This window comes from Amblyomma mixtum, chromosome 2 (genome assembly GCF_055824585.1).
Source record: "Amblyomma mixtum isolate Tamu chromosome 2, ASM5582458v1, whole genome shotgun sequence".
In the NCBI taxonomy this organism is placed as follows: Eukaryota; Metazoa; Arthropoda; class Arachnida; order Ixodida; family Ixodidae; genus Amblyomma; species Amblyomma mixtum.
Genome location: NC_143013.1, coordinates 248,632,633 through 248,660,529, shown reverse-complemented (window position 1 = coordinate 248,660,529; position 27,897 = coordinate 248,632,633). Strand labels below are relative to the sequence as shown.

Sequence of the window (27,897 nt, the reverse complement as noted above, 5' to 3'; positions counted from 1 at the left end):
CCGCACATGAAGGAAAGGGAGCTTCATGATCTCATAATACGTCGTAGGACAAAAAAATTGAGTCCGCATTCTTTCCACCTGGTATTGCGTTATGCATCTTCCCTCTCGCATATGAGATGCCAAAGCCAGGAGGGTGACAGAAAGGTACAATTGCAGTTGCTGCCTCTATTATGCATATTCTTCCTCTCCATTTCAGTCTCTCCCTCTAAACCGCTCACTCGGTACAAGAGGAGTATATAAGCATCCTGGACTGACACGGCCGTCAGCAGCCTCTGGTTAGCCAAAGGTACAAGCCCATAACCATGGTAAGCCAAAACAGTTGTCTCTAAAGAATTTTGAACGAAAGTTGCGGCAATTTTCAGTATTTATCAAAAGAACCTCTTTCATTGTTCTATCTAATGTGAGAAAGGGCTTTGAGTTATACATGCCACAGAGATCAAATGTATAATCTTGTTTTCGTTTCTTTGCACCGTTACATTATCCCCACAATTCTATTACTAACTAATGGACAAAGTTGTAGCCCTGAGTATTTTCTTGATAATTTGCGTAAATTAGGCAAAGAATGGCCCACTTTGCTTAGCAGGTGTTTCTTACACTTGGTTGCTTCCAATGCAAAAGAAAAAAATCAATAACGTAGAGTCCTCGCAGCAAATGGTTTGTCTAGCTTTCTTGCCGTGTGCTCGCTTGCTGCACATCAGGGGCATGAACCCAATTTTTGACTCCCTTAGCAGTGTCCTACTTCACGGCTCACTCAGCCGGAACTTGGACCAAAATAACCTTTTAGCCCTTCACCATGTTAGTGACCTATTCCTTCGACTGCCAGTACTGCCCTTAATAATACCCTGCACCTATCGATAAATAAAAAATCCACGTTTCCCATGCTTACTTCATTTCAAGATATGACTCCACAAAGGACTAAAAAATGAGCGTGAACCTGATCATGCATTTTGATCGTGATTTTCAGTTCCGTGTCTGCGTCGTCCTGGCCCTGGCCACCAGCGCCTTCGCTGGTTTCCTCCATGGCAACCTCCATGGCGCCTACACCCTCGGAAACGGTGTTGGCCTGGCCAGCTACGGTCTCAGCCACGGAATCGGCTACTCCGGCCTCACCGGCTTCGGAGTGGGCCACGGTCTCGCCTATGGCCAGGGAGCCAGCTACGCCGTCGCCGCCCCAGCCGTTGCTCGTACCGTGTCCACCACCTACCAGGCTGCTCCAGCCGTGACCGCTGTTCACGCTGCCCCGGCTGTCGCCACCTACGCCGCTGCTCCAGTCGCCACTGTTGCTGCTGCCCCAGCTGTGTCCCGCGTGACCACCTACCAGTCCGCCCCAGTTGTTGCCGCTGCTCCAGCTGTTGCCACCGTCGCTGCTGCTCCGGCTGTCTCACGCATCACCACCTACCAGGCTGCCCCAGCTGTCGCCGCTGTCGCTGCTCCAGCCGTGACTAGGGTTTACCAGTCCGCCCCAGTTGTTGCCGCCGCTCCAGCTGTTGCCACCGTCGCTGCTGCTCCAGCTGTCTCTCGCATCACCACCTACCAGGCTGCCCCAGCCGTCGCCACTGTCGCTGCTCCAGCCGTGACTAGGGTTTACCAGTCCGCCCCAGTTATTGCCGCCGCTCCAGCTGTTGCCACCGTCGCTGCTGCTCCAGCTGTCTCCCGCGTCACCACCTACCAGGCTGCCCCAGCTGTCACCAAGGTGTACCAGTCCGCCCCACTCGTTGCTGCTGCCCCAGCTGTCGCCAGCGTTGCCGCTGCCCCAGCCGTTTCCCACGTGACTACCTACCAGTCTGCTCCAGCGGTCGCTGCCGTCGCCGCTCCAGCTGTGACTAAGGTCTTCCAGTCTGCTCCAGTTGTTGCTGCTGCCCCAGCCGTGGCCACCGTCGCCGCTGCTCCAGCTGTCGCCACCTTCGCTGCTCCAGCCGTGACTCGCGTCGCCACCTACCAGGCCACTCCAGTCGTGGCCGCTGCCCCAGCCGTCGCCACGGTTGCCCACGCCGCCCCTGCTGTCGCCACCACCACCTTCCACCATGCCCCAGCTGTCGCCACTGTGGCCCACGCTGCCCCAGCCCTGGCTGCTTACCATGCTACCCCAGTCTACGGCTACGGCGTTGGCTCCCTTGGCTATGGAGCCGGCCACTACGGTCTCGGCCATGGCATTGGCGTCTACGGCCTGAACTACGGCTATGGTCTTGGCACTCCCTTCGACTACACCACCCTCCTCCGCAGGAAGAAGTGTAAGTGCTTTCCGCTAATTGTGCACTTAAAAAGCGCCATGCTCTTGTTACAACTTACTGGAACGTTGTTTCTTTTTTTCTTTTCCAGAAATTATCGTACCGCTCAGAATACATGGGCTGTTGAAGTTGAAATCAAGTCAGCATCCACATCTCGGGAATGGTCTTACGTCCATGAACGCGCTGAAATAAATTGGTCATATGTACAGAGAAAAATGGTTTTTAGGCTTGTTTTTTTGGTTGAATGACTCGTAAACACAGTATAGTGTTCAGCTTCTTTGCGTGTAAATTTAGGGCGCGCTTTGCAAAGAGTAAAATACTTCTTTGCTTCTTAAACCTACTGTCACTATATTTCTCGCTTAGTTATGTGAAAACGAATGATTAGTTTTCGTGTAGTAACTGTGGCATCAGATTTAAGATTACACTTTTGGTGCCGTGTATTTTACACATTCCGTTAGCAGTGATAGCTCCGAATGTGCGAGAAGAAAATCCTTATAGTTAATTGCTTTCACAGCGAATTTTTGTAAGAGCGCAAATCTCGTACTCGAAGTGACGGTCATTGAGCAACGACATAAATATCAAGGCAGCATGAGAGGTTTAACCTAACATAGCGATGACAAGACTTGGAAATTTAAGGGTTGGTGCAATGGTCGGCTGGTAATTTGTAATATTTATTTCGTGATAGCCTTATGCTATCTGGTCAAACAGAAATCAATTGATCATTCTGTTTAAGGGGCACTGTGGACAAACCTATCTGTTATTGCTGGTAATAAAATTTGATTTTGCGGCGCTTTCTTCTATTGTTAAAATTAATCTTAAAGAATATCATATTTCTCTGAATCGCAATCATATTTAGCAAGAAGTTGCACTTCGTGATTGCAAACAGTCTTGATTAAATCTACACAAACTGGGTCTAGATTTCTGTGGAAGCCTTACATATTTTGGCGTACATGGTGTTCGGGCTATTCAAAACTTCACTTTTTGCATTTAAGACAGAATTGAACTGAGAGGAGTCCCTAACAGCTTTCATTACACGTCTGTTTAATGACTAGCCGGACAAAATGCAGAAGAATAAAATCTTCAGCTTTGCTAACGTTAGCTCGTTTTTGGGCATTATTCAGCGACAACTGTTAAGCTCCGCTCTGTGCTGACGCCGTCCAAGTGGGTTGTCCAGAGGTCATATCCGGCCCATTCTGTTTCCATCCTCCAGTCGATATCGGGCACGCGCATTCGGACAGGGCACGATTGTTTATATATTTTGAACGAAAACATCTTCGACGGGATCCTTCTGGTTGGGTTTTTGAGATAGTTGAGAGAAAACTGACGCCAACCAATATTATAGTTTTGCCCAACGTTTCGGGACCAACGCGGCCTCTTCTGCAGGGGTGACTAAAGTGTGCCAGCAGCAGCGGGGTGCTGCTTTCGCTCTCCCTTTGTTAGCCCGTGGCGCAGTCCACTAACGCACACGAAGGGGAGCGTTCCTGGAGTCCTATTCATCGCCGCCTCTGTGAGCCGGATGTGCCATGACTCCACATGTCGGATCTTGAACAGGTTTGGCTCCACGGCCAAGACGCTCTCCTCCTAGAAGGCTATTCGGTGGTCGGCGCGCTAGCATGGTTCGGCGATGGGGTTGGATTCTGAATTATCGCCAGCACTAACCCATGTCTCCTCCGGTGCTTGAGTTCAGCGCAGCTCCTTTGTCTGATGGCGATGTTCGGTCGAATACCTGCGTCGACCGACTTCTCGTTAGGCACTGCGCACGGCTGGACAAAGTAGCGACAATAGTCCGCACTGTTGAGCACGGCGGTAACTAATAGCTGTTTCCTTTAGCGGTTATTTCGCTATAGAATCGCTGCTATAACAAGCGGCTGCTGCGCAGTCTCAAGTCATTGAGAGCTTGGCTTTAGTGTGTCACGTCAGTTGAAGCCCTCTCCAGATCCGCTGCTCCTCGGCTCTTTCCTATGGGGTTTTGGCCAATCTGGCCTTACGTCGGCACTATTTGGTTTCCTCTGGTAACAAACGCTCTCATTTTTCTCGGCATACGCTCGGACGATGATTATAGTGAATGCTAGCAACTGCTATTTTCTGAACGCCAGAAGCCTGTGCAACACTTTAAAGTTCCTTGCGTTGAATGTGAAGACTACTGAGCCAATAAGGTTGCTCGTTGAGGAATTCGATAATAAGATGAATGACCTCGCGTCACACATAGTTTCGCAGTTCCATCTGTCATATTAAGGAGTGTTCAAACTTTGTGTTGACGGGCTTCGTTATGTATGTTGTTAGTTGCGCTAAAGCGAAGTGTAGCTGTACTGTACAGGGACATATTTATGCACCACTACGCGAGGTATATATCGTCAGTTTTAGATAAAATTTGTTGACTTTGTTCTCGAGCTCGGGAACCGTGCCGAACAAAGCGTTTTGGTTTCTTTAGAAGGCGCGTTGATCTGGTTAAAGTAGTTATTAGGTCAACTTCTATTTTGTGATGATTTCATTGCTTCGAGTTTTTTCGAAATATTTGTCCTTGCGTAATGAGCGCGCCCTTAAATTTTCACAAATCTTCTGAGAAAACAAGTGTAATCAATAAAACATTCTCCCTGTCCAGTATTAAGAAGAATACGCTTTTATGTAGTTCCGCTAGACACTTCGCTCAAATCTGTCTTTATTGCGCGGAAACTTACGCATTTTTTAATGCTACTCTGCTCGGATGCACACAAGCACTGAAGAGGAACACATACCAGTGAACTCTGTGCGTCTAATGCAGTTTACCATGCGTTCTTTCAGATCTAGAAGCATTTAAAGGCAAATTAGGCACTTGCGGACCTAGTGTGAAGGATTTTGCACTGCGTTGCAGCAGTTCGGACGTTAACAAAGCCGGCTGCCGCAGTAAATCGAAATAGCGATTGTTACTGCAGAGCAATCATAGTTAAAAATAAACAATTAGGACTGCACTAAACGGGACATATATGGGGAAAAACATTTGCAGAAAGTGCGCCAAGGGGCCACCGTTTTAACTCTTGAATGTTAAGTTCGGATTCAAACGGTGAATGTGCAATAGGCAATAAAAGAAAGCAAAATACGCTTACTCTATAAGAAATGATAAGTTACAATAAGAGACTAAACGCCCTCTTTGTGAAGCACTGATTGGTCAGACTGGCTTAAAAACTGGCCTGAAAAATTAAACGCTTCATCCTTATTTATTCTGGAGCTCTTTTGCTGTTGTGGTGCAAAGGTAGTCGACTTGAGTACTGCAATGCAATCTGAGCTGATGGGACACGTAGGAATATATTTGAGGACAGTCCACAAGTAGATCTAAGCTGGGGTGGTTGCCTGTCAAAGAGGTAAATATTCCTGTCTTCTCCAGAAAAGCATCGTTGTATTATGCTGTTCTAGAACTAATAACTCAAAGAGTTATCAAGCATTCCTGCTTCCCTTTCGCCGTCCGCAATGCAACAGCAGCGCTAAGAACAGCCAAACACAAGCACGTGCGTGCATGTGGGCTGCTCAGTAGTTGCTGTTAGCAAATGCAGTGTTCACTGGAGTTCCGGGACTGATATGTCTCAAGCCCGCTTGGATGTCATTAATGCATCAACGACACAACTCTAGAAAGCAAAAGGAGTGCGAACAATGGAATATTTACAACAAGCAATGCCATTGTTCTGCAAGGCTCTCAGGGGCGTGAAACATGGGCTTCATTGAAACACGCAGTATGCAGTTTAGAGCGCAGGAAGTGGGCAAAAGGAAGCAATAATTTCCAGTCTACCGCTGTCTCAGGTAGGTGCAAGTTTGAAATACCTTTCAGGAAGGGAGCATTCACCGGTGGTGGGTATCAGCCATGTCCTTTCGGTGCTGGGCTTGTGAATGAGAATTAAAAGCAACGACCATGACAATTAAAGGCTGCCCCTTCTAGTGGTAAGCTTTTAGCCTACACATCCATCATCAAATCGAAGGTTGAGTACGCATGTACTGTCTGGGATCTGTAAACAAACATAACATAACATCAAAGCGTTGTGCTATGTTATGACATCTTAATGTTATAGCGTCTAGTCGAGAGACTGTGTGCGATTAATCTCGAACGAACATCGTTCTGCTGACTCTGACCTCTCTGATGGCTGTAAAGGACATATAGGAAATGCAAACACGACGAAATATTCGAAGTTTTAAATTTATTTTCTGACTCAAAATTAACAAACCCTCCATGACCCCTGATTTTATTAAGTCAACCACAACACGACTAACCAGATATCATCACACGGGATCACTAACACCGTAAAGCGCACGAATCAATGCTGTCGAATACTCAATTTTTTTTCCTCGCACAATAACTCAATGGCATGAACTCCCGCCTCAGGTACTAAGCAGCATCAGTGCCATTGACAAAATTACTAGTTGAGGGCAGTAGAGCTGCTGTTCATTGCTGTTTACTATGTCCTGTTACCCCTATGATAGTTTTCTGCGATGTAATTTGCTGTGTTTCATACTATGTACGTTTGCTCCTTCTGTTTGGACTCATTTTAGGGTCTGCAGTATTCTGCAAATAAATAAATAAAATGTCGTCCTCTTCGCCCACTTTCTGTCTTCCGCAAGGGCAGTAAATTTGGCCTCCATGACGGATTTCGTGTCTTGAGCAACGCCGCCGCTATTCGCTTTGCTGCTTGTGGACCGCTCAGCGTCCCTCATCACTCTTCGTGATTTTAGTGCCGGCACGATCAACGTTTTCTCTCCGTCGCACACTAGCTTTATTCGCTTTATTCACAGCTTTTTTTTGCAAATCGGCAAGCCACAACATTTGTCCGGTAATACCTAAGAGGCAAATTTATCGTTCCTTCTCTATTTGCTCTCGTTGGACGTGCTCGATGATATGTGGGGTTTTCCCAAGGAATCTGCAGCAATCTGCCATTTCTTCCCTGTTCATATTTCGTTAGATTTCCTGTAGACTGTACAGTCGGCAGGTTACAAACGTGCGAAATGGGGTGGTTTTTGCTGCGCTCATGTACCGGCAGCCTTACCTGTGGTTATTTGCGACAAGTGCATTAAACCATCTTTGTTACATATACACGCAAAGTAACCCGTCAAAATGTAGTCCCGCGCCCAGTGGATGGCGAAGTCCAGCCTATCATTAGCAAGCTATCATTTTTGATACCTTTTTGTCCTAATTTCACTCCAGCTGATTGCGTTGCTATCATCGACATTCTCCGGACGCTTTTGAACCGTTTCTCATGCTCAGCCACGCTAGTCACGTTAACATATTGCCGCGTCTACAACAATAGCCGCTCGGCGGCTGTTCGGCACGCAGCTCGTGCGCCACGCGGTTCGCTGCTGAAGAAGACGAAGCTCGACGTTCCATCCTGGCCGTCTCGGTGTGCGCTGGCATCATCTCGGTGTTGGCGTTCCTCTGCCGTCTGGACGCGGCGCTACCTGTACCAACTGCTACGTGACACTGGTGGAGGTTGCGGGCTCGACGTCCCATGTCCAACAGCCGCTCATCGAGTCCTGACCAGCTACCCCTTGTCTGCACGCCCGTTCACCGCAGCAGCCGCCGCCTCCTGGGACTGGTCCCAGAGTTTGGTCTCCTCCCACAAGAGGCACGCACTCATCGACCTGGTGAGCATACCACCATGGCTCAGGCTAGCGCTTCACACTTGACGCTCCAGCAACCCCGCGTGCCAGCCAGCTTCCATGGCGTCACTTTCGAAGACGTTGAAGACTGGCTTGACCAGTTTGAGCGGGTTGCCGATTTCAACCAATGGAGCCCTGCGCAGAAGCTGCGGAACGTGTATTTCGCCCTCGAAGATGGAGCCAAGATTTGGTTCGAGAACAGGGAGGCCGATCTCCAAAGCTGGGATACCTTCCGCCAGCAGGTCCGGGACACCTTTGCTAGCACGGACCGCCGGGATCGTGCGCGGCGCCTCCTGGACGCTCGCGTCCAAAAGCCTAATGAGACAGTTGCCATGTTCGCCGAGGACGTGACCCGTCTTTGTCGGCGCGCTGACCCAGATATGGCGGAATCCGCGAAGCTCCGCCACCTGATGCAAGGTGTGAAGGACCAACTCTTCGCTGGTTTGGTCCGGAATCCCCCGCAGACGGTAGCCGACTTCATCAAAGAGGCGACCGCCATTGAGCGGGCCTTGCATCAACGCTACCGCCGAAATGACTCCTTGTGCGGTGAGCCAAGCGCCAGTGCGGCTTCTTTGAGCGTGTCCAGCGACAATGCGTCGCTGCGTGAGCTCATACGCGCCGTGGTCCGTGAAGAGCTGCAGAAACTGACCCTTGCCTCGTCTGACCCGACGGCTGCGGCTCTTACCGAGGTTGTGCGCGACGAGATTCGTCAAGCATTTTCACCGCCTCCTCCAGTCATGCCGGAGCCACGCCCCATGAGCTACGCCGCGGCTCTCCGTTCCGAGTTGCCACCTGTGCAACGCTTGCCGTACCACCCGCCGCCGCCAACCGCTCCGCCACCGTCATTCTACCAGCGGCCTCAGCGAGGACCTGCCATGCGCCCACCGGCCCGGAAGGCGGCTGTTTGGCGCACTTCTGATCAGCAGCCGCTCTGTTACCATTGTGGGGAAGCCGGCCACCTGTATCGCCGTTGCCCATACCGTGAAATCGGCCTCCGGGGTTTCCCACGTGACGCTCCTTGTCCCCGTTTCGGTGAGCGACCCCACGAAATAGAGGAGTACCTTACTGCCCATGACACCACCTCTAACCGCCGACCCCGATCTCCGTCTCCCGCACGCGTCACGTCGCCCAGCCGCCAGGCTTTCTCAGATGGACTGCGGGGCAGGTCTCCAAGCCCGCGCCGGGGAAACTGAAAGCGGCGACCTCAGGGGGGAAGGTTGCTGACAGCGGATATAACGAAGACCCCCGAACGCCGCCGGAGCGCGATGCCGAGATCCCGATGCCGCCGCAGCACGATTTTGTGAACCCGAGTTTCCCTGACACCGATGCAGTTAGCGCCGACCTCCGCATTCACGTTGACGGGCACCCAGTGACTGCTTTAGTCGATACAGGCGCGGACTTTTCGATCATAAGCAAGCACCTCGCGGATCGCCTCAGCAAGGTAAAGACAGCCTGGGATGGACCTCAAATTCGTACTGCTGGCGGTCACCTCATGACGCCTGTCGGAAGATGCACTGCTCGAGTCACCATTGCCAATTCTGCTTTTGTTGGCACTTTTGTTGTTCTGCCGCACTGCTGCAAAGACCTGATTCTCGGAATGGACTTCTTGCGTGAGCATGGTGCTATCATAAACCTTCCTGATCGTCTGGTAACATTTTCGACCCCTGGAACGATTCCAGCCGACACCGAACCACGCAGAGTGGCCCTGCGCATAATCGACGCCGATGTGACCGTCCCTCCGCGATCCTGTGCCCTCGTTACCGTCATTTGTGACGACCTGTGCAGTGCTGACGGCGTAGCAGAACAGAACACTGCGCTTGTGCTCTCCCATGGGGTCTGCATCGCCAGAGGTATCGTCACGCTACGGAACGGCCTAGCAGATGTCCTTCTAACGAATTTCGGGACCGAACGGCAACACATCGCCAAGGGCACTGCGGTCGCATACTTCGAGGGCATCGCCGAAATTAACGACTGCCTTGCCCTCCAGAGCGAAACGTCCAATTCTTGCACACCTCAGCTGATCCTCGACGTGAACCCAGGCTTAACCCCAGCCGATAGGGAGAGCCTAGTCGGCCTACTGCATCAGTTCCAAGACTGTTTCTCGTCTACGTCGGCAGTCAAACAGACGACTCTCGCTAAGCACCGCATCATTACGGACTGCAGTACCCGACCAATTCGGCAAAACCCATACCGTGTCTCACTGCGGGAGCGTGAAGCCATAGCTGAACAAGTCAAAGAGATGCTGCAGGATGGTGTTATTCAGCCGTCGAGGAGCCCGTGGGCTTCGCCTGTGGTTTTGGTTAAGAAGAAGGATGGTAGTCTGCGATTTTGCGTTGACTACCGGAAGCTTAACCAGGTTACCAAGAAAGACGTCTACCCGTTACCACGCATTGACGACTCTCTTGACCGGTTGCGGCACGCGCGCTACTTTTCTTCGCTGGACTTAAAAAGTGGTTACTGGCAGATCGAAGTTGACGAGCGGGATCGCGAGAAGACAGCGTTCGTGACGCCGGATGGCCTTTATGAGTTCAAGGTCCTTCCTTTCGGTTTGTGTTCAGCTCCAGCAACATTTCAGAGAATGATGGACGCTGTTTTGTCGGGCCTGAAATGGCAGACGTGCTTGGTATACCTGGACGACGTTGTTGTATTTTCGCCAACGTTCGAAGAACACCTCCAGCGCCTCTTGACCGTGCTACAGGCTATACGATCTGCCGGCCTGACGTTGAAGCCCGAGAAATGCCACTTTGGTTATGAGGAGCTCCTTTTCCTGGGCCATGTCGTCAGCCATCGTGGAGTCCGGCCGGATCCTGCTAAAACAGCTGCCGTCGCCAACTTTCCCACTCCTTCGGACAAGAAAACGGTCCGGCGTTTTTTGGGCCTTTGCGCGTATTACCGGCGGTTCATTGACAACTTTTCCCGACTTGCTGCACCGTTGACGCATCTTACAAGAGAGGACGTCCCATTCACGTGGACAGAACAGCAGCAGCAGGCATTTGATGAATTACGGCGACGCTTGCAAACCACGCCTGTCCTTGGTCATTTCGATTCTCGTGCGGAGACTCTCGTCCACACAGATGCCAGCAACGTGGGTATCGGTGCTGTACTCGTCCAGTGGCAGGACGGCGCTGAGCGCGTAATAGCATACGCCAGCCGCACTCTGTCTCGTGCCGAATCTAATTATTCCACGACCGAAAAAGAATGCCTTGCCGTGGTATGGGCTGTGACAAAATTTCGACCTTACCTGTACGGCCGGCATTTTCAAGTTGTAACCGACCACCACTCTCTTTGCTGGCTGACGAACTTACGGGATCCCTCTGGCCGCCTTGCGCGTTGGAGCTTACGCCTTCAGGAGTTTTCAGGAATTCAGGAATTCAGGAATTCAGGAGTTCAGGAATACTTTGCAAGTATTCTTAGCAACAGCACGAAGTGCTTTGTTTCAGTAAAAAAGAAAAAAAAAATTCAAAGTACTTACTTTGGATCATCCATGATATTTTCATGCATCACGCTGTGCTCGACACCTTACCCAACATCGTCAAATTTAACAGGGCAAAAGAAGAGCTTTGAATGCTAAGTAATTCAGCTAAAGATCTTTTTTCTATATACAACTTTAAAATCTTATTGAAACCAATCCCCGCAAAGTTTGGCACTCTTTCTTATTAATAGAGCCATTAATCGTCAGAACTAAAACGATTAATGGTGCATTTAGAATAGCTAACACAATAAATGTCTTTTTAAATCTGCAATTCCATCCCACGCAGAAGTAATTCTAACCTTTGGCCCTCCTTATGTGACAAATTCGGATAGTGACATTGCGAGTAGTGAACATGATGTACTTAACTTTTATGTTGGGCACAAAAATTGTCCGGTCCTCATGTAATACCCAATTAACTTTTCGTTCGGTATTCACTGTGTGCTGCTCAATATCTAGCCGCCATATTTCGCAAGTGGCTCAATACTGCCAATGTACCGACGCCATGGAAGCTGAACAAGGTGCTTCTGTTATTCAATAACGGTAAGAAAAAAGCCATATCTAAGTACGGCCCTAATTTATTAGCATCATAATCACGTAAGATGTTCGAACATATAGTCCGCAAACATGCAGGATATTCGAAATTAGTCTTTAATGATATTGAATTTTTAAATAGCGTGAGCAATACACAAAACTCTTTATTGTAAATGGGTTATGCGGCCAGGCGGTCTCAGTAATAAAAATTGTTAGAGTAACCCGAGTAATTAACTAAAATTTATTAGCTATTATTCACTCTACTTAGCATGCTTGTTTATACTGAACACTTAGAGGCAGTGGCATGAAAAGCTGTTCGATTTTCTACAATTTTAGTAAGGCGCCTCTGTCCTGAAACATGAATGTCTAAAACTTCAGCCCACACCATGCAACTAGGTATGCGAGACCATGGCACTCGGCCTCAAGCTCTTCCCTGATGTGACGCAGCTGTCGCGTATGGAGCTTTGACTGACAGGAAAGGGAAGTAACAGACCAGTTCTAGATTTTATCGCTTGGCAGGCAATGTGATATCGCTTCGCTCGACGGCGTACGAAGTTTAGAGCGGCAACAGATCTTATGACTGACTCAAGAAGCGATCGCTTAAATGAAGCGGTGCTCGCCCCACACCACTTAGAATGGGCGGTTCAGTACTCTACACTCGCAGATGCGCTAGGAAAAGTGCACTAGACACCTTCGCAGAGGGCTTGTGAAAACGTGCTTTGGTGGCTGTACCACTATAAGAGGCACACAAAAGCTGTTGCCGGAAGACTACAACGCAACAGCGCCTGTGAAAACTACAGCAAATAAAACTCGTCTCTGCTTGCTCAACAAGTTTTGACTGCTTCTTAGATAACATCCTTTAAAAAATACATAAAACTAAATTTCTGTATACAGCAGGGTGCCTAAAAAGTTTAGATGATATTATGAAGTTTATATTCTCTGCTTGGCTGACTTTCTACAGATGTGAAATATTAACTTTTGATTGTGAGGCAACGGTGGATAGTTTTTATTTTTTTGTTGAAATATACTCTCAATCCCTAGTGGATTGTAACAGGGGCGGGTACAAGAAAAAAAAAGAAATTTTAGAGTATTGGTAACAAAGAATGATACCAGAGACAGAGCAGCACAATCGACTGGTCACGTTATTACAGGACGTGTCTAAGGATATGTCCAAGGAATTGAAGAGGCAACACAGAATAGTGTAATGAAAATATTTATGGGATTAGCTTATAATCTTCCCATACGTAGCAAAATACTGCTTTTGAAGTTTGTCCTGTCCTTGCAACGAGCAATTAAGGCGGCCGTAAATGACGAATGGGGTGCGTTTTTCAAGACAAATAGCTGAAAACTGCAAGCGTTCCGAGGAAGGCTCGACAAAGGTTAGTTTTGGGCCAGTTGATCCGACATACTTGTAGGTAAAAACCGCGACTTCAAACAGGACGAAGGATCTTCGGATATATTGGTCGTTTTATTGTAATCTTTCGATATACGAAAAAGTTACTTTAATAACACATTTTACGTTGAAAAAAATGCGCTTGGCTAGAATTTATGTGTATGCAGCTTTCTTTGTGAATATCGCCAAATATATCGTGAAAGTCCTTAAGGATTCCAACTAGTATATTTATTTCCCTCACATAATTGAACCCTAGGGACTCTACAGCGGGTGTGCGCTCTATGCCAGAAATCGCAGTACGTATGACAACAAAAAACAATAACAAAATCTGCGATTAAAACTGAATTCTCGCAAGGAGGAAACGCGCGAAGCCCTTTTCTATTTTCCGAACGCAAGGACTCGCGTGAAAAAAAAATTGAAATCCGAGAAGTGGACATATCAGTGCTGGCTCTTGCTGTTCTGGTTGATATTGGCCAGAATAGCAACTTCGAACCTCCTCTCTGCTGTTTTCATTCACTAGAGCAGTTTAGCTTGACTCCCTCTGGTTCTGCACATCAGGCTAACTCTTGGGGTACGTGCTTATGTTTGCTTGCAATGAGAAAAATTATAAGATATCATTTATTGGCATATCTTGTAACAAGTTTTCAATGCTCAAATTATGTGCACCACATATTGCGTACATAATCAAGCCTATTCATTACAAACTCATGAAACGACCGCAGTTAACTTTCGGTCATGTCTTTTTTTTTTAATTCAGTGCCGAGCTAACACCTAAGTTTAGATTTACGAGCTGGCACGAGCGGTGTCGGAACGCGGACAGCATAAGAGTTTTAGTCGAGTCAAGAAAAAACCGGATCCCGGGAGGTGCAGCCGGCTGTCTGCTTAATACTTTTCCTTGGCATGAACACATATCACTACTACGCGAGTTCCCAACACATTGGCGTAACACTCTACATTGAGAATTACCTTTGAATGACAATTTTTCTCTATGCTGCGTGATATAGTATATGTCAGATCCTCAACGTCCTCATTTTAACGTCCCACACCCTTATTCAGTGCTGTTTCAATGTAGCTTTTCTCAGTAGCAGGTTTGTAACTAAGAAAAATTTTGAAGTTGTTGATGGTGCACTTTTCAGCAAAGTGCGAAAAACCTTGATGTTGCTCTTTCTAGTAAGCTACAATCAATGCCACACTCTCAGTGCATACCACTTAAGTCGTCATAAAAAGAACATTTATTGGTAAAGCACAATGACACCACGCAGCTTTGGGGCTCATCCCTCGATTGTTTTTCATTCTGTAAAATTCTAGCTCTTGTCAAATACATTACGTTTACTCATCCTTTAGAAAGCATTACTTCTCAATAAAATTAAAAAAAGAAAACTCTCCCTCGGGAATACTGTAAGCATAAAATCTATTGCATGGAGTGCATAGCATATTTCAGGACAACTAACCTATGACAGCTGCAGTCGGGTATTGGCCACGTAATTTTGCAGCTGGACGGACAACCACGCTCACTCGATCGCTTCTGCTTACTGAACAGTGCAGAGCGCATTCACTCGTTGGGCTGCTTTCGAGGCATGATGGGCTGCTGCCTCTATGCCGTTTGCGTTGGTATTTGAAAGCGCAAACTAATGGATGAAAGATAACGATGACGACGATTTAACGCATCAGCGCGACATACAGACACAACACCGCGGTGGCTCAGTGGCTATGGTGCTCGGCTGCTGACCCGAAAGACGCGGGTTCGATCCCGGCCGCGGCGGCTAGAATTTCTTTGGAGGAGAAATTCTGGAGGCCCGTGTACTGTGCGATGTCAGTGCACGTTAAAGAACCCCAGGTGGTCGAAATTTCCGGAGCCCTCCACTACGGCGTCTCTCATAGCCTTAGTCGCTTTGGGACGTTAAACCCCATAAACCAACCAACCATACAGACACAACACGGAGTGCGAGATGAAGCAGCGATCGATGAGTCTTGAAGGCATCGGAAAACGTTGCTGCCGTGGCTGCACATATGGTGGTTAGAGTACCAGTCAGGCACGAAGTTTTTAATGCGATATAGGAAGGCCATGAAAACGAAAAGTCTGTCATCGGCGTCTGTGTAAAGCCGTGACATGTGGTGTTTGGGAAAAAACCGGGCATCATAATAAATCAGCAAAATTGAAAATGGCTCCGATTGACTTAGCAAAAACAAAAATAACTCAGAATGACTCCGAAAAAATGAGTGGAAGAAGCGATAACGAATATAAAAGGGATAAGAACACAATCAAAATTTAAATAGAACTGAGTTGCAATGGAATCAGAGCTAGCTACGCGCGCAGACATTTCATAATGATGCCTCTGGCCGAATCTGGTTCTGCGACACTTTCTCCGTGGGAGGTAAGCAGAAATGAAGACATTGATATGAACACAAAACTTGTAGACATCAATGCTGGCTTGTGTAAAAAAAAATTAAGGCACCGCTAAATGCTAATGTATGTTGAAGTGGATTTTCAAGATTTGTTAAGTGACGTGGACATTTGTTTGATTCCTGTTAGCTGCACTCATATCCAAAAGACTGCTTAATTCAGCAAAGCTGATTTGCATTCATGATGTTGTTTCATGACTGACATTAGGAGTACTGAACAGCGCGCAGTGGGGTGTACAGCCCAAATATTGATCCATGTGCGCAATGCTTCTAGATTGCTGGCCTCCATTTACGTGACCTGCAAACTCTAAACATTCTACATGTGCAAAACAAAATGCTGCAATTCATTCGCCACCTACACAACATGAAAATTGTCTCAGATGGCAGAAGAGTGTCACACATTTTACAGGACATGATGAAGATTACTTACCTAGTATTGTGACACCCTACGTATACTATTAAGGCAGCCATAAAAGTTTGCGTTGCAGGAGCTGCCATGAAGGTCAAGTTGTAATATTACGTTTTGTACGCAGGTACAAGTCGCAGATCAAAACGAGGAACACCATGGAGTGGGCCTATGGCGTATGAAAGCGGCGGTTTCCCTGTTTGGATATTGGGCTGCAGCACAACCCCAAGAAAGTTGTGATGATTGTCACAGCGTGTGCAGCCCTGCACAATTTGGCCTTCCTCATGAAGTATCCACAGTCTCTGGATTCCCATCATGTAGCTCGTTCATACAGCTTCACCAATATGGAAAAGGCCGCTCGAGCCCCCTACCTTTCACCTGCCGATGGACAAACCGTTACCTTGTCTAGGGTGGAAGCACGGGAGTAACTGATTCTGAAGAGCCTCGCCTAGGGCGATACTGCACGTTTCCCCACCTATCATGCAGGTCTTTTGGCGTCGTTCTTGTTATAGTCATGCTACCTTCCACCGTATTAATTGTCGAGGCATCGGACATGTAAACCAGGGGCCCATTAGCCAAACCAAAAAGTTTCCCTTGGGACAGAGCCAGGTATTTGTCAACCCTGAACGAAGCCCTCAAAAGGACACATGCGTGCAAAAAAGGTGCAGTTAGATGAACTCGCAATGTAGCAATTTTGTGAAAGCATTCAAACTGCATTCCAATTTCTCTGAAGTTTTGAAGCTTTATTTGGGAGTCATTCCCACACTCCACAGTTACTCTCGCTTTATTATTTTTTTTTGCCAGCTGAAGAATTTCCATTTTGAGCTGCTGTTCTTGAAGCTCATTTCGAAAGGTTTTGATTTCCAGCTCTTTAATTTCAGACTGAAAACCTTTCTGCTGCCTGCATTCTGCTGGGACACTTTGGTGATCTTCCTCCTCAAAACTAACACGAATATTGTGTTGTTCTCGCATTTTAGTTAAGATTATTTTCTAAAAGAACCACCGGCCCTCTCGGCGCTCTAAAACTTTCACCAGTAGCCACAGTAGCAGTTGTGGCACAGCTGTCATCATCTCCAGAGGCCGCTGCTGAGAGCAGCATCAGACCTCAAAATGGGCGAAGAAATGCGGTCGTCGTTCTCAGCTGCTTCTGGAGTTGCTGCAGCTGCCCCACTGGTGTCAGCAGAAGCCACTACTGGCTGTGCTTCATCTATGCCAGGGCTGCTTCGTTCCCTTTTGGCACTCTATAATAAATAAAAAAGTAAAATATGAGGCACAAAATAATTCCGAGCTCATGAAACACTGCTTGTCTCAGGTACACATACAAGATACTGTGCAACATTGCTGCTTCTGGCTTCAGATGCCAATCTTGCACCAAATATCAACTGAAGATTGCTGCAGTGTTCTTGTGTTACACCACCACAGACGGCCATTTTTGCAGTTTTGCAACTCGTTTCAGAGGGATCACACTTTCATTTTTTGAAAAGTGCTGTGTTAGAAAAAACGCGTACTCAGCTGGCAGTTGGGTAATGTGGCATGCGCACGCTGCAACTATATGAAAGACGCAATAAAGCGCTGGCAATGAGCTTTGCTTCACCTCTCCGCACTGCTGTTCCGTTTTTCATGTTGATGCTGCGTGCATAGATACTGCTGCATATTTAAAGCACTGCCGTAAAACTTCTAACCTCATCAAGGTTATTTTGTATAGTGGGGTTTTGAGCTGCGATAGGCATTGAGTTATTTATGAAAAATGCAACTTTTTCTATCGTGCATAGCTGCTTACCGTGTTCACAAGAAACATGCAACACAGTGTACATTGTGAAACTGCATGCTGTCAGTGGCACTAAAGGAAGTGTGCAGGGGAGGAAATGCTTTTCTTATAACTCCTGTATAGTACTGATCCAATATGCTCTACCTGTGTAGTCAAACTCTAGGACATCTGCATTGTCGATCATTGGTTGAAGAAGCCTCACGACTAGCAGACTTTCAACGGAGGGCTGGTAAGCTACCCCATGAGAGTCGAACTCGTTGAAAATCTTTGGAGCCATGTGGCCTGCTTGCCATCGGTCCCACCAGCGCAGTCACAGCAGCCATGGTGACTGATGCTAGCACTCCCTCTGAAAAACAGTACAGATTTTAGCCCACAGTGAAGCCAGCTTTCACACGTGAAGTGTGCAAGTCAGAAATTGTCATCCTTACGTTCATTGGAAACTAGTTTTTATAATCGTACCATACAAAAATTGTAGAAAACGCCAACCTGTACTGGTATGTATTATTTTCGTAACACTGTTATTCGAAGTGCCTACTCGAAGGCATCAAGAACCAGAACAGACAGTTTGCTGCCTGGTCATGATCTTGCTCAAGCATTGTTGACATGAATAACCCAGGATGCATGTACTATTTTTGCCAAAAGTAACAAGGCCACCCTTGCCGTTTCTCGTGCTGTTAGGAAGCCCAGAAGGGTATAGCTAAGGCACACACGCACGTCACGCAGGCCATTCAAGCAGCTTACGAGTGCTGGCGAGCGCCTCATCACTGCTTCGCCGCCAGCCCTCTCCTTCCGCGGTCACGGCAGCTTGTTTATTTCTGGCCAAGAGATCACGTGTAAGTGTTAAGAAAGCAAGCAGCATAATTTACGCTCTAAGCATAATTTAGAGTGCACTTGCGTAGCCTGCTGTTCCCATAAGAATGCATTCAGCAATTGGCGCTTGCGACCGTACTCATTTTTAGCACGCTGATCTGTCGCGCGTTCACCCATGAGTACAAAATATGCAGGCGAGAAATATGTAAACATGGCCCAAATGTACCAATCGCGAAAGACTTGCAAAGTGCGCTTACTGGTCTTATGCCGCTCCCGCTTTTTCTTGACGGCTTGCCCCTTCCATTTCAGTTTTACGCTAGCCCAGGGTTTCTGAGTTGAAAGTGGCTGCGCAAAGCGATGTTGTGGTGAGAATTGTAGAGCGTAGCGACTTTTTTCTATAATTCGTTTTTTTTTTTATTTTGGTCAAAGACGCGACGTCGGTTTTCTTGCTCTGTAAAACTTTACGGTGGGGATTTGCCAGTGAGGTCAACAGTGTTTTCTCTTCGGCGGTGAACCGCGGTGCCGCATTGCGTTGTGATAGAGCGTTTTCTTGCGAGGGCAGCTTCAGTGACTGTAGCTGTAACATAGTCATCAGTCACGACTGCACCCACTACGAATGCACCAAGAAAAACACGCTGAACGGTCGAGGCTGCCCCACAACAAATAAACTTTGCGCACCCGGATTCCCCGACTTTCGCCAGCTAGGTCAGCTGTGATGCCAGTCGCCAATCGGAAACATCATTCGGGCAAACGAAGTGGAGAACATTGAGTTGCGGTGCCTGTAGCAGCAGTTTACTTCAAAAAACGCTGATATTATTTGTGTGCCTATGAATTTTTAGCAAAGTCTAGACGTTTCTGGTCATGTTGCATGTGTTAAAATGTTAACTTTTTTGATGCTCTCGATCCCAAACGAGCAATGGGCTCTCGCGTTCGAGCACTCTCTTGACGAAGCAAGTCAGCCCGAGAGTCTATGAAACGTGGAAGCCGACTTGGGCTATCCAAATTCGGCTTGCTGCTTCAATTCCACTTGTCGTATTCAAGTCCAAGTGCGACACAAGTTAGATTTCTGCATTCGGGGCTAAGTTCTTTAAATGTCCTCAAGTAAGCTCCTTAAGCGCCGTCGGTAATTTTCGTTCGTGACACGCGCTCCCCGCATCTTTTTTGGGCTTTCTTCAAGGAGAATTCGTGAAATAGATGCAATTTTTGCTTCTTGTATGTAAAGCTGTAAGCAGTTATGGTGCTCGGCTGCTGACCCGAAAGACGCGGGTTCTATCCCGGCTGCGGCGGTCAAATTTCGAATGAGGTGAAATTCTAGAGGCCCGTCTACTGTGTGATGTCAGTGCACGTTAAAGGACCCTAGGTGGCCGAATTTTTTGGAGCCCTCCACTCCGGTGTCCCTCATAGCCTTAGCCGCTCTGGGACGTAAACAGCCCCCCCCCCCCCCCCCCCCCCCCCCCGTCGTCATCCCAAAGCAAACTACTTGTATATAACATTGGGATCGACTGCGATTTGTTATCAGCTGTAATACAAGCAGTCACAGCCTCCAGTTATGAAGTCACTTAAACCAAAGTTTTTGCTACTTCTTTTATCCTGCATTGTGGTTTTTCGACAAACGCATCGCCAAGATCTGATAAGAGATTGGACCCCTTACTCATCGTTCACAGAAAGTTTAAACAGATTCAGGCACATAATGCAGATTCCCGGCCTCAATTAGCTGAGAATAGAAGAGACCAACATTTAATGGATAAAAGAAATTGAGTGCAGCGTGAACATATACTCTGCATCCATGTGACCATACTACGTTTTTACGAGTTCTCATGCCCATAAGTAGCATTCAATCTTAATGGTTATGTCTTCTCAATTTTTTTTCCCAATGTAAGCGGTGAATTTTGCGTTGAAATGGTGCCACTGCAGCAGCAATTACAGAGGTTCATCACATTACAGGAGTTCAAGTGTGTTTCAGCGCCCTAAAACCAACCGGCATAGGAAGAAAAGGTAGCGAAGATTGCGCAAAATTTCATTTTACGAAGAAGCGGCGCCTTTGCGTGAAGTGGAAGACGTGCTCAGTGTTTCGAATTTTGAAGTCGCACGAAGAACCTTCTAGGGCTTGCCCGTTCGGCGAAATATCCCATGAACGCGGTTATCGAAACGTATCACCAAAGGCTGGAGAACACAACGGGACGCATATTGCGTAACAAGAGCGATGAAGGCGGAGCTAGGGCGGAAAGGGCGTGAGGTCGCTGCGTGTGCATCCTGCGGAGTGAATGCGAAATAACAAATGGGATTTTTCACGTATCCTGCAAACATAGCACGAAAAGGCACATCGAACATGGCACCAGTGAGATTCAGCCAATAGTCACCATTAAAATGGCGAAATTTACATACAAAGAAGGCGATGTTCTATGCCTTGATGACGAAGTATGTGTTGCGTTACTTTTTCTAGGGTTAGTGAAAACAAGTTAGCTTCGTAGGTTAGCACACTTCGCAAATGCTGGAGGGTATACCATACGTTTACGTTTTATTTTTTATGATCTCGTTTTCTGGTTTAGTTTTAAACCTGGCTTCAATTTCTAGAGTTGAATATCAAGCTGACAACATTAGTTTAGAAGTCTACAGTTTTGAAACACGAAAGAGCACTTGAAGATATGAATAAATATGAATGACCGCTGACTTCGAATTATGGACATCACGGCAAAGAATAAGCCACTAGTGCTTCAATTAAAAAAAAAAAAACATTGATCGAGGTAACGTCAGTATAAAACTTCATATGTGACAGAATGTAGATTATTTGCATGCCCCTTTTTTTTATGCGTCAGTTAAAAATGGCTTCTGATGATATCTAAAAAAATATTAGTGGGGTTTCACGTCATGATATCCTCTGAGGCAACTCAATTTTTAAATAAAAAAAAAGTTTTTTCCAGTGTTCTACAGAATGTTTTGTGTGTTTTAGCTTTGGTCAGAGCCATAAGTGGCACTAGGAAAATTCGATCATTGCATGATAACGCATAAAGGGTTCAAGAAGTTTAGTTTAAGGGAGGTGACAAGCCGGGTGGAAAAGCCTTTATTATATTTGTGCCCTGAATTTTGTCTCTTAATAAGTGTTATGTTATGGCTGTGTGGAATTGGGCTTTCGTTCTCAAAAATCATTCATGAGCATACTGTTATCATGTAGTAGTCTCATAGTTTCATTCAATGTACCCACATTGATCTGTGCCCTCTATTTTACCTTTTGGATGCCCAAACCACCAAGGAATAAGAAGAAAAAAACAGGATACTTCAGGCTATGCTAGCTAACGTGCCCACACTCAAAAGCCAATTTCCAAATTTGGTGAGTTTCTCGAAAATTTGATAACTCACTAGTTAACAACAATGAGAATATAGCATCTTGTTTGTTTTGACGAGGTAGTCGCAGCTTTGTGGAAGAGCAAAATAAAGGCCTCAAAGCAACTTCAAGCGCAATACAGACTGAAGAATTTTTTATCCAGAAAATTTATTCCAATATTCGCCGCCCCATTGCTGTCAGAAAAAAAAAAGAGACAAGAATTGTTCAACGGCAGCTAGAAGTCGCACGTTAACTACCCCTTTTTATTGCACAGCTTGCTCACACTCATTTATTACAATATGGCGAGAAAGCGCTGGATAATGACAACATGCAGAGAAATATTTTTATGCAAGCGTTGTGTAACAATAAGTACATGACCTGCAAACGGTATCGCGCGAATTCGAGCCAGTGGGTCGTAAAAACCTAACATTTTTTTTTCACCACTACTCTCGTAACCACTTCGCTTTCTTACAACTGTTTGGCAGTAAGCCTGATCTCGCTACCAAATCCGGCAGCAGACACTCCTTGCTAGATGTGTACACTCTCGACACAAGCTAAAAAAAGGATCAGAAAAAAGAAACGGCATCGAGACAGCATTTCACCCGTAAAAAGAATTTTGAAGACAAGCGCTTCTATTTTCTATTGTTTGAAATCAAATTTAGACATACATTCTGGCCTACCACGGGATGATATTTTTTTAGTTATTTGTCACAGAGACCCACGTCGCGTGTTACTGTTTCCATCATACTGGGTGCCCTCATATGGTTTCGTGGTGTTGTAGTGGTATACAGGAACCCTGACTCACAAAAAGACGACTGCCGCAGTCAGTAAGAAGTGACAAGAAGGGCTGATTAAATCACAGGTAAAACTGTAAATAATTTAACTAGGTAAAAATGGGGTAAGTCGGGACACACACTGACACATTGCATCGAGAAAGGACCATGTGTTTCTTAAGAGTTGCAGTCGGATACAAAAAGTGATGGCACAATAATTTATAGAAGAATACCAAGGCACCCGTTCTGTACTAATGGAAAAAAAGTTGCCATGGGGATAAAGTGCGTTGCTTATTCCTCACTGACAGCAAGGGCGTGCTTACGAATGGATTTCTGCAATTGCAGGCTTGATGAAATTTTGACCTGGGGCCTTTTTGCAGTTGAGAATTAGAGATGGCCTACTAGACTCCTGCCACGCAAATTCTGCGGGTGAGACGCACAGAAGAAACCTTGACGACACTTCTGAAGATGTCCTAAACTTGGGGCCTTGTGTTACAAAAGAGGTAACTCTCTCTTTTCCGGACAGTCATCAAGGTCGAATGCTGTTATAAACTCTCCAACTAAAACGCAACCGCACGTTTCTCCCTCAATTTAAATTCCTCCGCAAATTACCAGTCCTCAAATTATTGATATATATGCAGTTCTTGGCCAGTTGCTTGCTATGTACTGCCCCTTAGCAAACACGGTTATCACGGAAAAGACAGATTGAAACCTTGCAGATCTGGTCGTCATAGGTGTTCGCATAACGAAGCAATGTGGACACGGCCACGGATTTCACTTTGTAAGTGCTTTATGGAGCCTGCATTGAGGACGAAATCTTCGCATTTACATTTACTGCCTAATAACTAAAACTGTAAATTGTGGAGTTAAGGAACTTAAGCGACATATGAGTTCCGAGGAACGACATAGTGGAGGGGTCCGGAATAATGTAGACCACCACCGGTGCTTTAACGTGCGCTTACGTCGCACAGCACGAGGGTGTTTTTTCATTTCACTTAGATCGAAATACGGCCGCCACGGCAGGGTTCGAGCCCGTGACTTAGTGATCAGCTGCCGAAAGCCAAAACCCCTGAGCTACTGCTGGGAGTCCTAGAAAAAAGATGTGTTCGAGGGTTCTGAAAGTTGAAAAGCAAGACAGAGTCGGAAAGCAAACAGCCAAACAGCGCGCCGCAATAAATGCCGGTAACTCGGGATTGTGCAACTAGACGCTGGAGTAGCACTGATTTATTAAAGTGACGAGGTACAGGCGACTAGAGAGAAAAGGGATAGTGAGGTACGGAAAATGATAGCAGCATCGTTCGTTTCGCTTTGCACGCAGTAATGCTCACGCTAGACCCGCTGTGAAAAGTTACGGCGCACAAGTGGAGTAAAAGCAGCCCCGATTTTCAGTTTATCTCTCTGTAGATAGCAGCTGTATGTATTTAAGGCATCGCACAAAGGGCGTAGAGCATTCTAGAGATGCTCAGAGATGGCGGTGGGAGGACTTTTTCGCTCGGTATCGGCCAGCTCCCTTGGCTCCTGAAGGCTCCGCTGCTTTCTACGCATCTTGACGGCTGCAGTGTTCTGTCGCTTTGCTTCCTGCCGTTAGGAGCAATTGGCGTCCCTGTCCGCTTGAAGTGCTTTATGTGCCACCGCGTTCAAGTGCTTCCTTTTTCCTTCACTGACTTTTTTAAAGCGCGCTCTCTTAGACCTTCAAAATTGTTGTCTGAATTCCAAGTGAACTGCGTGATCTTTTTTTGCCGTTAACAATTCAAATGGTAGCTTAAAATTCGCCGGATTTGCGAAAGCCCATCATGCAACGGATGGGCAGGTACCCTGTGTGTTCGACTTCCCAGCCACAGAAATAGCTACAATGAAAACCTGCGGTTCCTTTAAGCTGGTTTACAATTTTCTGACCTCACTCAATAATCAGCAAACACACTCGACCCTTAAACTTGAAAATGATTCATATCTAATCTTAGTCATTGTAAAGTATATTATTCGAGGGCATTCAAACAGATTCTTATTTCATATGCTGAGGCAACGTTTTTCGACAACTTGAAAACGTGGCAATAGTTCCTCTTCCTGCCCCCTCAGCAGACTGAAAACCGCAGAATATACCTTTCCGGAGCAACCGCTACCCTTCGGCATTATTCTTTGAGTAATACCCGTACCCAACCGAAAGTCGCGTAGTCCTCTCTGGAAATTATTCAGATGCACTCATTCGACGCACGCTAACTTAGTCAACGCAGAACATCTGAAAAAAAAAACGAAAGAAAGGGATCCACGTAATGCGAGCAGGCCGGTCGTCTTTTGCACTTTCCACGATGCCAATGACTCTCAGTGGACGTGCACGGCTCACAGCGCCAGCTCTACGCCAGGTAGCTTGGCTTCCCTTTCGCCAAATCTTCGTCAGACGCAGATTGCCTCCTCTCCTCATCTCCGGTTAACTTTCCTTGTTTCATAACTTGTGCGTGCACAGGTACTACGATAGAAACAAAGAAAGACGTCGTTCGCCGCAGCAAGTAAGAACCGCACATGAGGGAAAGGGAGCTTCATGATCTCATAATACGTCGTAGAAAAAAAAATTTAGTCCGCATTCTTTCCACCTGGTATTGCGTTACGCATCTTCCCTCTCGCATATGAGACGCCAGAGCCAAGAGGGTGATAGAAAGGTGCAATTGTAGTTGCTGCCACTAATATGCATATTCTTCCTCTACATTTCAGTCTCTCCCTCTAAACCGCTCACGCGGTACAAGAGGAGTATATAAGCATCCTCGACTCACACGGCCGTCAGCAGCCTCTGGTTGGCCAAAGGTACAAGCCCCATAACCATGGTAAGCCAAAGCAGTCCGTCTCTAAAGAGTTTTGAACGAAAGTTGCGGCAATTTTCAATATTGATCAAAAGAATCCCTTTCATTGTTCTATCTAATGTGCCAGAGGACTTTGAGATATACATGCCACAAAGATCAAACGCATAATCGTGTTTTCGTTTCTTTGCACCGTTAACTTATCCCAACAATTCTATTACTAATGAATGGACAAAGTTGTAGCCCTGAATATTTTCTTGATAATTAGCGTAAATTAGGAAAATAAAGGCCCACATTGATTGACAGGTGATTCATACACTTGGTTGCTTCCAATGCAAAGGTAAAAAAAATGAAGAATGTCGAGTCCTCGCAGCAAATTGCTTCCCCTGCCTTCTTGCCATGTGCTCGCTTGCTGCACACCTTTCAGCCAGTGGCATAAACCCAATTTTTGACCCAATTAGCAGTGTTCTACTTCACGGCTCACTCAGCCGGAATTTGGACCATATCCTTTATCTCCTTTCAGCCCTTCACCATGTTAATGACCTATTCCTTCTACTGCCAGTACTGCCCTTAATACCCTGCACCTATAAATAAATAAAAAATCCACGTTTTCAACGTTTACTTCATTTCAAGATATGACACCAATAATTACTAAAAAATGAGCGTCAACCTGATCTTGTATTTTTTTCGTGATTTTCAGTTCCGTGTCTGCGTCGTCCTGGCCCTGGCCACCAGCGCCTTCGCTGGCTTCCTCCATGGCAACCTCCATGGTGGTGCCTACACCCTCGGAAGCGGTGTTGGCCTGGCCAGCTACGGTCTCAGCCACGGAATCGGCTACTCCGGCCTCACCGGCTTCGGAGTGGGCCACGGTCTCGCCTATGGCCAGGGAGCAAGCTACGCCGTCGCCGCCCCAGCCGTTGCTCGTACCGTGTCCACCACCTACCAGGCTGCTCCAGCCGTGACTGCTGTTCACGCTGCCCCGGCTGTCGCCACCTACGCCTCTGCTCCAGTCGCCACTGTTGCTGCTGCCCCAGCTGTGTCCCGCGTGACCACCTACCAGTCCGCCCCAGTTGTTGCCGCCGCTCCAGCTGTTGCCACCGTCGCTGCTGCTCCAGCTGTCTCCCGCATCACCACCTACCAGGCTGCCCCAGCTGTCGCCGCTGTCGCTGCTCCAGCCGTGACTAGGGTTTACCAGTCCGCCCCAGTTGTTGCCGCCGCTCCAGCTGTTGCCACCGTCGCTGCTGCTCCAGCTGTCTCCCGCATCACCACCTACCAGGCTGCCCCAGCTGTCGCTGCTGTCGCTGCTCCAGCCGTGACTAGGGTTTACCAGTCCGCCCCAGTTGTTGCCGCCGCTCCAGCTGTTGCCACCGTCGCTGCTGCTCCAGCTGTCTCCCGCGTCACTACCTACCAGGCTGTCCCAGCTGTCACCAAGGTGTACCAGTCCGCCCCACTCGTTGCTGCTGCCCCAGCTGTCACCAGCGTTGCCGCTGCCCCAGCCGTTTCCCATGTGACTACCTACCAGTCTGCTCCAGCTGTCGCTGCCGTCGCCGCTCCAGCTGTGACTAAGGTCTTCCAGTCTGCTCCAGTTGTTGCTGCTGCCCCAGCCGTGGCCACCGTCGCCGCTGCTCCAGCTGTCGCCACCTTCGCTGCTCCAGCCGTGACTCGCGTCGCCACCTACCAGGCCGCTCCAGTCGTGGCCGCTGCCCCAGCCGTCGCCACCGTTGCCCACGCTGCCCCAGCTGTCGCCACCACCACCTTCCACCATGTCCCAGCTGTCGCCACTGTGGCCCACGCTGCCCCAGCCCTGGCTGCTTACCATGCAACCCCAGTCTACGGCTACGGCGTTGGCTCCCTTGGCTATGGAGCCGGCCACTACGGTCTCGGCCATGGCATTGGCGTCTACGGCCTGAACTACGGCTATGGTCTTGGCACTCCCTTCGACTACACCACCCTCCTCCGCAGGAAGAAGTGTAAGTACCTTCCGCTGATTGTGCACTTAAAAAGCGCCATGCTCTTGTTACAACTTACTGCAACGTTGTTTCTTTTTTTCTTTTCCAGAAATTATCGTACCGCTCAGAATACACGGGCTGTTGAAGTTGAAATCAAGTCAGCATCCACATCTCGGGAATGGCCTTACGTCCATGAACGCGCTGAAATAAATTGTTCATATGTACAGAGAAAAATGACTTTTACGCTTCAGTTCTTTTGGTGGAATGACTCCTAAATAGAAAATAGTGTTCAGCTTCTTTGCGACTAAATTTAGAAAGCGCTTTGCTTCGTAAAACTTCTTTGTTTCGTAAACCTACTGTCACTGTATTTCTCGCTTAGTTCTTCGAAAACGAATACTTAGTTTTCGTGTAGTAACTGTGGCATTAGATTTAACATT

General features: G+C 47.4%; 2 protein-coding genes across 2 annotated transcripts; both read left to right on the top strand.

Annotated features, from left to right (window-relative positions):
* Window positions 1-203: 203 nt before the first annotated feature.
* On the top strand, window positions 204-2,444 carry LOC149363397 (uncharacterized). The gene is made up of 3 exons (XM_089573465.1): window positions 204-305; window positions 965-2,231; window positions 2,320-2,444. Coding segments are annotated over exons 1-3 (1,272 nt in total). The 5' UTR covers window positions 204-302; the 3' UTR covers window positions 2,322-2,444.
* A 22,941-nt stretch (window positions 2,445-25,385) lies between these two features.
* On the top strand, window positions 25,386-27,694 carry LOC149363396 (uncharacterized). The gene is made up of 3 exons (XM_089573463.1): window positions 25,386-25,538; window positions 26,212-27,481; window positions 27,570-27,694. Coding segments are annotated over exons 1-3 (1,275 nt in total). The 5' UTR covers window positions 25,386-25,535; the 3' UTR covers window positions 27,572-27,694.
* The last annotated feature ends 203 nt before the right edge of the window (window positions 27,695-27,897 follow it).